This window comes from Sarcophilus harrisii, chromosome 2 (genome assembly GCF_902635505.1).
Source record: "Sarcophilus harrisii chromosome 2, mSarHar1.11, whole genome shotgun sequence".
Lineage (NCBI taxonomy): Eukaryota > Metazoa > Chordata > Mammalia > Dasyuromorphia > Dasyuridae > Sarcophilus > Sarcophilus harrisii.
In genome coordinates, this window is record NC_045427.1 from 285,702,794 (window position 1) to 285,713,489 (window position 10,696).

The 10,696-nt window shown below is 37.2% G+C and overlaps 1 protein-coding gene across 2 annotated transcripts in view; it reads left to right on the plus strand.

The window, feature by feature from the left end:
• NRDE2 (NRDE-2, necessary for RNA interference, domain containing) overlaps window positions 1-5,537 on the plus strand; it is a 61,602-nt gene extending 56,065 nt beyond the window's left edge. Inside the window, exons 13-14 of one of the 2 annotated variants that reach the window (XM_003756162.4) lie at window positions 3,982-4,053; window positions 4,696-5,537. In XM_003756162.4, coding sequence (XP_003756210.2) covers window positions 3,982-4,053; window positions 4,696-4,821 — 198 coding nt within the window. In that variant the 3' untranslated portion in view covers window positions 4,822-5,537. The remainder of the gene's footprint in view (window positions 1-3,981; window positions 4,054-4,695) is intronic. The other variant, XM_012547321.3, reaches the window with a different exon arrangement.
• Window positions 5,538-10,696: the final 5,159 nt, after the last annotated feature.

The window sequence follows — 10,696 nt, forward strand, 5'->3', positions numbered from 1 at the left end:
CTGGCTTGTTAAATGTGGTGTCTTATTTTGCCTTCCTCCCATATAATTTCTCCTCCCTTTTGCCAATCACAGACAGAAGTCACTATAATTTCAAAGGCTGCTATTTTCATATGTTGGTGGGAGAGGAAAATACCATTTCATTTTGTCCTTCCCCATTTGATGAATCAGTATATCCATCTTGCCGACTGTCAGTCTTATCTGTCAGATTATTGTATAGATGTGGTGTTTTTAATGATTGTTTGGTAGATATCATTATTTTCTCAAATTCGCTTTTTATAATACCATCCAAACTATCAGCAGTCCATATTTGTTTTCCACTAAGGTAAGAAAAAAAAAGCATTAATATGGCAAACTCTAGCCTTTTCATTTTCTTAAAAGTTTCTTTTCCCTAAGTAGAGCAGCATATTAGATGAGAAAACCAAATCACCCTGACTTAATGTATAGCTTCTTTAAATGGATAGCTTATCATGAATGGTTAAGCATACTTTATCTCTAGGAAGTTAATTCACTTTAGAAATTCTAAGAATCAATGATTTTAAGAATGAATCACTGAGAATTACTCATATGAGGAACCGAGTTTTAGGTAGCTAACTTTTGCTATGCACATAGTTTTCCTAAATTTTTACATAGTCCTAAGGACAATTAGCTAACTTTTCAAGTTTTTAGATCTAATTGGTACAATGACATCTTTTTTTTTTCTTTTTTCTTTCTTTTTTTTTTTTTATTATAATAACTTTTTATTGACAGAACCCATGCCAGGGTAGTTTTTTTACAACATTAATCCCTTGCACTCACTTCTGTTCCGTTTTTTCCCCTTCCTTCCTCCACCCCCTCCACCAGATGGCAAGCAGTCCTATACATGTTAAATAGGTCACAGTATATCCTAGATACAATATATGTGTGCAGAACCGAACGGTTCTCTTGTTGCACAGGGAGAATTGGATTCAGAAGGTAAAAATAACCCAGGAAGAAAAACAAAAATGCAAACAGTTTACATTCGTTCCCCAGTGTTCTTTCTTTGGGTGTAGCTGCTTCTGTCCATCATTGATCAATTGAAACTGAGTTGGGTCTCTTTGTCAAAGAAATCCACTTCCATCAGAATACATCCTCATACAATATCATTGTTGAGGTATATAATGATCTCCCGGTTCTGTTCCTTTCACTCAGCATCAGTTCATGTAAGTCTCTCCAAACCTCTCTGTATTCATCCTGCTGGTCGTTTCTTACAGAACAATAATATTCCATAACATTCATATACCACAGTTTACCCAACCATTCTCCAATTAATGGGCATCCATTCACAATGACATCTTTGTAGTCAACCTTGGAAGAATTTAGTTATCAAAATGAGAGATCACCCATCTTTGAAGGCCTAGCTCCCCTATACTACTTTCCCTAAAGAAACTCTGGGCTCTTTCACTTTCTCCAAATCCCATCCTTGGAGTATTGTCTCCCTTCTTAAATCTCTGCAAAAAGTACTTTGTACTTTCTGTGTGAAATTATCTTTTTTTTTTTTTTTTTTTTTTTTTTTGGTATTATAATCATTTATATATTCAAAATTATAAGCTTCTTGGGGAAAGGAATCATCTTTCAATAATCTTATCCCACAGTGACCATGAGAACGTATGAACTGAATTAAAAAGGCTAAGTTGAATCTAGTAACATGTGAAGGCCTATACTCAGGAATTAGCAAAAACCTCCTATTTTTAGTATTAGAAAAATAGTGAGAGTACAAGTAAAAAAGTGTGGAAGGCAAATTCAAATGTCATTTTCCATCAGCTTTTCTTTTCAGAAGTTACCTCTAACCTTGGTCAATGTTCTAGTCACAGAGGGAAAAATCCTTTCCAAATTCGTCTTGATGTTTGAAGACTTGAATTTTTCTTTAAAAACTAAAATAAAAAAAAATTTACTCAGAAATTTCCACCATTAATCTTTGCTGTGTTTTATAGTTAGGCATCTATTTCATCTATCCAGGTAACTGGACAAATTCTCAAAAGAAGACTTGAGAGAGCAATTACACCTGTCATTGAGCTTGGATATGTTGCATTTATGGAAATATCCATGAAATATCTCACATATATTTCTTGGTGATTTTTGAGAAAATATGGAAAATAGATTTTCTTCTGTTCCCATTTTTTGTGAAAAGAAGAATGAATTAAATTCAAATAGCATTTAGAAGATACTGAGAAGGAAAGAAAGAGATATCTTGAGATACCTAGTAATTATTTTCTTCACAGGGAATATTTCAGGTTCCAGTGCTTCTGTTTGCTTAAGCAAATGAATGAATGAATGAAGAGCATGATCTCTGTCTTCCTTCTGGTGACTCCTGCTTTGTTTACTAGATATCTCTACAAAAACCTACCAGAAATTGATTTTGAGTTCAGTATTTAATTATGGGATTAACGGGCTCTTTCTTGGTTTTGCCCAACCAAAGTTAGTTTGTGTGGGGATTGATTTAAAAATCAATCTTTTGTGTTTGTTGGGAAGAAGAAGAAGTTAAGGAAGAAGAAGCAGGTCTGTCAGTAACTTGGACCTTTTCATTAGCTAACTCTTCATCATCTCAGCCAGTCAACAACATTTACTCTTAGGAGGCAATGTGGTACTATTGGAAGAGCCCTTGCTTTACAGTTTGAGGTCCTGGATTCAAATTCTACCTCTAATCCTTCTTAGCTGTGTCACTTTGGATAAGTCACAACGTCCCTTGGCTTTAGTTTCCTCATCTGTAAAATGAGGGGGTTGTACTATGACCTTTAAATTCCTTTTTAGCTTTAAATCTATGCTGCTATAATCTACTTTTGAAGTACCTGTGCAGTAGAAATGACTTCCATACTTTAGAAACTTATAATCCATTGGGGGAAAACAAATCAATGAATATGAACATCTCTGATAGCCAAAGGAACATTTCAGTTCAGACATCCATGTATTTCCATAGTTACATATTTCTTTAGTACTAAAGATGCCTCCATGTTAACTGAAATTCTTTAGATAAGCTGAACAATAAATCATTGTTAATGATTTTGACAAGATTTATCTTTGCTAGGTAGGATGTCTCATTTTAAGATTGGGCATTTTTCTTTTTAAATTTCAATTTGTTAACATTGAATTAAGTATCTATTATGACACTGTACTTGGTGCTGAGAATATAAAAATTAAAATAACAGTCCCTATTCCCAAGGAGTTTACATTCTGCAGGGGGAGCTAACTATGATACTGACTCATTTTCTTAGTTCTTCTGTTCCCCTTCATTATCAGTTGCAATTTCTTACACTTATAAGGTGTGTTTGTCTCTAGTAACTTCACTTCCTTGCTGCCCTGTAAGGAAACTCTACTAACCCTAAGCTTCTTAATTCAGTGGTAATTTATAAAAATTTGTGTCTGGAGGAGGAGGCTTTGAAGATGGTGCCAGTTGTTTCTCAGTCATTAAGCATTATTAAGTGCTATGTATGGGATGAATAGGAAATAATTAATAAAGGATAGGACGGAATTAAAAGGAGCTAGAGAAAGTTTCCTGAACAAGGTGGAATTTTAGTGGGATTTGAAGGAACCCAGCCAGGGAGGTTAGTAGTTGGAGCAGAGAGAGAGTGTTCCTCGCATGGGAAACCAGAGAGAAGGCCGAAGCCACAGGTGCATTGTCTTGTTTGTGAAATCTCGAGGAGGCCGGTCACTGGCTCAAAGGGTATGAGTCAGGGAGTGAGGTGTAAGGAGACTGGAAGGGGGGTTGGGGAGTAGGTTAGGTTAAAGGTTACGGATAGTTTTGAACACCAAACAGGATTCTGTTTTTGATCCTGAAGGTGATAGGGAGCCACTGGAGTTTAAGTAGTCTTTTGACTATGTCTAGGTAGTTGAGGTCCTCCTAAGAATTGATCATTGGTAAAATTGGATCATCATGATATATAGCTAATGTGAGTTTTTTGGAGTCATTGTAGGATTTTTAGTTCTGACTGCCTCATTGCAGATTACACCATTTCTTTGTCCCTTTAGGTTTCTCTAGGAAACAAAGAACGAAGCAAAGGTGTATTTTACAGAGCCCTCCAGCACTGTCCTTGGGCAAAGGTAGGTTAAAAGTAAAGGCTGATGGATGACTGAGTCTCAGGTTGAAGTTACATCATCTCTCTCTGTTAGGGAAGCTCTTCCATGCCTGTGCTGATAACCTGTTTCAGGAAAAGTGTGGTTATATAAGATAATAATGTATATTCTGTTAGGAGTTTATACTTTAAGGTAACAATTGTTTTCTTTTTCAGGAAAGAATTATTTGGGAAGGGGAGATTGTTTCCCCATATTGTTTTTGTTATCTTCTCCTAAATTCTGGGCTCATCTTAACTTCAGATTGTATATTCATCTTAGGTTTTACATCTCTCTCTTACAGTACTTAATAAATACTATTGTCAGTTGATTATTCCTTTCTATCTGTCTTTGAGAGCATTCACATTTAGGCACCACTTTAGTTTTTGTGTTTTAAGTAACCTTCCTAAAAGACTTTTCACTGTGCTTGGCATGGGGACAGCCAGAGAGGAGAAGAAAGAGTTCTAGCTCTTATCATATTTGTTGAAGCTGTTAACAGAAAGTTTCATTTCCTGTCCCTTTCCTAATATTGTTCTTTCTTCATTTTTGTTGATTGAAAATTGCTTTATTTCTCTCCTAATTTATAAGGTATGAATTGTCTCTCCCACTCTTTTTTGTTGTATCTTGTTATAGGTGTTATATATGGATGCAATGGATTATTTCCCTGATCAATTCCAGGAAATCCTGGATCTGATGACTGAAAAGGAATTAAGAGTTCGGGTACCAATAGAAGAACTAGAGCTTCTCTTAGAAGATTAATAATGAGTGGAACAAGATGATTAATGGAGTTAAGACTGAGGTTTGACAGTCCTGTAATAGCTGTGGGAATGTACAAATTGGGAAACTTGGACTAGGAGTGGAACATTTTTTTCCTTTATTTTTTAAGGACTTATTTAAAATTTTAAGGTTTCTGGGCCAGTGTAATGTATTTTTAAGTATTCAGATGTCTCTCACAACCTCCATGTGTTTAGAAGATTTATTTACACAGAATGAGTTATTTTATAGATCATATATATGAATATGATGTACATATGTACAGAAAGACAGACTTGGGAATAAATAAATCTTTTGTAATTGGTTCCCTTTAAAGCCAATGCTTCATGTGGTTCATTATCAGCATGCTAAATGTTTCTTCTTAGAGGACTTGGAGATCAAGAGCCAAGTATACTCGCCTCCTTCACCTGAATTAGATGTGGGTTATGTATGATTCTGGGGCTAAAGATCTAATCCTATTGTGACCATCATCTGTTAGGGATCATTTATTTGCGTAAAATAAAACTTTGACCTTCTCTTTGCCAAGTCAAATTTGAGGGTTGATATTTTTCAGTCACGTTCAACTTTGTGACCCTGTGAACCATACTGTCTATGGGTTTTCTTGGCAAAAATTTCTCTGAAAACACATCTCACTTTTAAAGAAGACTCCGTGGCTTCATGCACCAAGTTGGTAGTTTGTTAGCTATGATATTCCTATCATAATCAAGACCATCATTCATTCAGTAGCAATTTTTATTGTTGTAAAGGGAAACATATGAAAGCTACATGTCACCTTTTAAACTATAACCCCACCCCCTCTTCCTCAGTCTTCTTTTTGCTTCAGCACTTGGACAGTGGAGTGGAAAGAAAACAAGTCTGGTGACACTTACATGTAATGTCCTCTTGGCCAGGTCATTTTGCTACTCTGTCTCAGTTTCCTCTTATGTAAAGTGGGACTGATACTTTCATTAGCTGCCTCACAGTGTTGTTCTAAGTTAAACTTCCCATAGTCCTATAGAAGTGAATAATCCTTTTGCTCCCAGAGACCAGGGGCCAGATTTCTGGTGATGAATTTCTCCGAATTTAGCCAGATCTCCTCAGCTTGGGATGACAGATCCTCTGGGTCTTCAGGAGCTAAGCCAAGGCCACCTCTATTCTATGACAAGATTTTGGAGGAGCACATCATAGGAGAATCCACCTTAGTTTTTTATTTTAGTTTTTCAAAATGATAACATCAAAGTTGACAGTGTTCTTGTTTTGCTTCTTGAACCTAATTAGTAATTATGTAAAAAGTCAGTATGTACATTCACAAAAAGAAAGCATTTTGATTGATTTCACTGGAATCTTTAAATCTATAAAGTAAATTAAACTTAAGGAAAACAGCTTTGAAGAAACTCTCACTACTGAATATAGATTAGAGAGCTGTCTTTTTTGTAGTGTTGCTTTTAACAAATTTTAACTTTTCTTTGATTATATAATACTGTTTTTATGTTGAACTTTTATTTATTTTTGCCTTGTTTGCCTCATTTAGAAAACAGAGAACCCTTTATGGAAACTGAGAAAGGAAAGGTTCTAATGAAAATTACAGAACAATATGTACCATGAGAAAAGGTTCAAAGAACATGCCATGTTTAGTTTGGAGAAGAAGAGATTTGGTTGTGGTGGGAGATAATGGAGCAGGATAAGCTCTGGACTTGGGAATTGGGAGAACTGCATTCACATCCAGTATCACACAATTAGCTTGTGATCATGTGATTTCTCTGTGCTCTGTGTTCCTTATCTGTAAAATGAGGTATTTAGACTCAGTGGTTTTGAAGGACCCTTCCAGTTTTAACTTAGTGATATACATGTGACAGATGAAAAACCCAAGAGACAGGATTTCTGGGTAATTAGTAATCACTTAATTAATCAGGCTAGCCAATAAACAGTACATTGATGGTCAGTGAATTTTCTCTTTAACTGAAGACAAAATAGAGAGACTGAAAACCTTAACATACTTTTGGAAAGTGGTGACAAGAGAGTGACACATGAAAATCAACCTTGATTGGTAGACAATTAATGAGGGAGTAAGTTTGAAATCTTCCCCTCTTTTGCTGAGAATGTGGCTTGATCTTGAGACTCAGACCTATCAGCAATGGGGATGATAATCTATCTCCACCCTGATCACTCTGATAGCTTTTCTCCTTTCCCATCTTTATGATCACTTTTGACTTTTTTGGATTGAAATATTTGGATTAGAACTGAACTGGGTTCCCTAGAGTTGTTTCAAAGATTTTCTATGTTACTTCTCTAACAAAGAGAACACCTATTGCTTTCTGGGAAGAGGACATGCTCCCTGCATCAGGTTCTGCTATCTCTGGGCTGTAAGTGGTGTCAAGTGTGAAGACCCGAGCCAAGAATGCCATCAGACTCCAAGTGAAGGCTTATTTTTTTACTTTGAAGTTATATTTCCATACCACCATATATTGCTATTTACACTATAGTATTTTTTCAAGTGGATACATACATACACACACACTCTTTCACATTGGATCCATATATTACCCTCCAGACATTCCTCTCCCCTTTAATATCTTTGAGGAACTCAGATCTCTACCAATTCGAATTTTTCTGTTAAGAACTTTTCCTCTTCTCAAGAGGGTCTGAGGTTCCTTAAGAAGCCACTTCCAGACTCCAGCTGAGATCTCCTACATAGGAGAGCTTCTTCACCTTTTTTTTCTCATGACCCCTTTGGCTGTCTGGTGAAGCCTGTCCCCTTCTCAGGATAAAGTTTTTAAATGCTTAAAACAAAATACATTTAGATTACACTGGAAACATTCTGTGTCGAAATTCAGTGTTCAGAATTTTTTTTTAAGTTCACAGACCACAAGTTAAGAATCTTCCTCTTGAGAACTTCCCTTACCCATACACACATTTGCAGGTTTCCATGGGGCTGAGATCTACATTGGCCATCCACTAGGCATCTGCTCTCTAAAAACCCATTCACACACTCAGCCTCCCTAACTTTCTAGTATAACAAATGCTGAAGGCTTCTCTAAAACTGCCTGGAAGTAATAGGCCTAGACACAGTCCGACAGACATGTAAATTAGTGAGTGAATGAATTAAGAAAAAGGCTTTTATCAAGTGCTTACTATGTGAAAAGCATTGAGCTAAACACTGGGGAAGCAAATAGAGAGGATAGTCTCTGCTCTTGAGGAGCTTTTATTTTAATAGTAAGAGATTATAGATATAATAATAGCCTTTGGGAGATTCCATCTGCAAGTCAGATGGAAAGGTCTTTTGTCCTTGAGTGTAGCTGTAAAGTAGATGCTAATGCCTCCTAGAGCTTTTTATTTTTAAAACCTTTAATTTTTTAATTTATTTTATTTTTAAAGCTTTTTATTTTCCAAACATATGCATAGATAGTTTTCAACATTCACCTTTGCATAACCTTGTGTTCCAAATTTTTTTCTCCTTCCCTTCCCTCATGCCATCCTCTAGATGGCAAGTAATCCAGTATATGTTAAATGTACAGTTCTTCCACACATTTTCCCACATTTATCATGCTTAATGCCTCCTCTTTAATGTCATTAACACTGATGTTTGACTTGTTGACCTTGATGCCAGAGGCTTTCTGGGTCCTCAGTAGTTGTGTCTGTAGTAGCAGCTGAGCCGGCTGCCCAGCTGCACCTCCTCAGGGGTAGTTTCCCAGGATGTCACCTGCAGACGCTTCTCGGGGCTCTCATGTGCAGGGTCCTGGGCTGCCCCCATTGGGGCAAGGGGAGACGATGAGGAATGCCAGCCTCCTGCCTCCACCGCTTGCTCTACTGACTTGCCTGCACTAAGGGTGGCAGTCAGTAGGGAAGGCAGGCCCCTTCTGCAGCTTTCCTGGATGATGGCCAAGAGGCCCGAGCCAGAATCAAGATCAGGGTTTAGGAGAGCTACTGCTTCTTGTGCTTGTCTTTGTTCCTGGCGGTGTGATGTGCAGGTGACTCCATTCTCTACAATGACTGCTGCCCTCACTGAATGCTTCAGCCGGCAGGCTGGAAGCAGGTCTGGTGGCCCAGGGGGCGCTGTGACTCTCAGCACTTTGGGATTTAGGGTCTTGGGCTGTCTCCATTGAAGTCTGAGGAGGATTTTGTGGGTGCTGGTGGCTTGACTTGCCTAGATCTGCTGTCTTTCCTTGTAAATGCATCCACTCACTGATAAACCATTAACACACAGAGTGCTTGAGATCCAAACTTGGCTTCCAACTCTCAGATCTTTTCATCACCACATTCTACTACCCAAGAGCTGGCTTACCACACCTACTGCTATGATTCCAAGTCCTTCTGTAGGCCTACAGGAGGTAAAGTGGAGGAGGAGAAGGGTAATTTGAGCCGCAGGAAGCTGTGAAAGTATTCTGACTGTCTCCTCAATTGCTGACCTTCCACAGCATGATAGTATACAAGGAATACTGTCCTTGTATTTATTCCAAGTGGGGGACTTCTTTTGCGTAGTAAAAGAAGGATGATAATACATATATAAAATTATAATACAGTGATTTCAATATTAAATTTCAAGAGACCAAGAAGAATCAAGACAGCTCTTTAGAAAACTTTGTAATGAATTCCTGGATCTGCCCTATGTATATGTCCTTTTTACTGCTGTTTTCATTCAGTTGAGCTTTGCCAGTGCTGTGCCCCAAACCAGAAGGGTGTGTCTGTGGAAAAGAATAGTGTAGAAAATCACCTTCTGCCATGTGGGAAATCTGGGAACATTTACTTAGAAGTCGAAGGGAAAAGCAAGCTGATAGGCATTTCTAACCGACCTTGATTTCCAATGTTACTAATTAGATAAAGTGGGATGGTGTCATGGAAAGGATTCTGGTTTGGGAATTGGAAGGCCTCAGTTCAAATTCTGGCTCTGATCCTATTGGTCTGCCCATGTGCAAACATCCTGAATTTAATTTTCCTCATCTTATCTTAAGATGTAGCTAGGTGATCTAGGGAATGGTTGGAAGTCTAGAATAGGAGTCAAGACCTGAGTTCAAATTTTACCTCAGGCACTTACTAGCCATGTAACTCATAGCACTTCATCTGTAAAATGGGGACAAAGCATTTTACAAGGTGGTTATGAGGTCTGAATGAGATGCTATGGAGTGCTCTGAAAACTTTAATACTCTATGTGTTTATTATCATTATTATAATGAGAGGGTTGAACCAGATCATCTCTAACGTCCATTCCAACTCTTAATCTCTGATCCTAAAATAGATTTTTTTTTTAAATGATGTTAAACTTCTGTGACAGTGCTCTGCTAATTGCCTGAGATGCATATAGGATGGTGATAATGTAAGGTAAGTCCTTTGATTAATTCCCATGAGCATTTGTCTCTGACATCTTTCTTACTGCATGTACGTCAGCAAAATTGCTCCTACTGTGTCATGCTTTTGCAAAGCTAGTCATTGATGCTAAGTAGCATCTGCCTATATATTACAAGAAATTAAATTCAATTAACATTTGTTGTGTTTTAGATATTTATAATTCATGATTAGAAAATAATATTGAACTTAATTCAATTGGGTAGTGAATTAATTCTTACAATACCTATCTCTACTAGAGTACATGTACTAAGTTTTTGTGTCCACTAAATTTTGGTACCTTGGAAAAAAGCTCTGATCATCTCATCTGAGTTATAGTCTTTTTTTTTTATTTTTATTTTAAAAAATTTTTTTTGAGTTATAGTCTTGTCCAATATTAAAAAAAAAAAAGCCAATGTCAGACCACTCACATCCCACACAGATAACAAATATCCTGATGGTTCGTGGGGCTTGTGATCATGCTGCAGTGTATAAAGATGGTCTCTGTTACATATGTACTATGTCACCTGAACATGTGTGAACAGATGAGTCCATCTTCTGA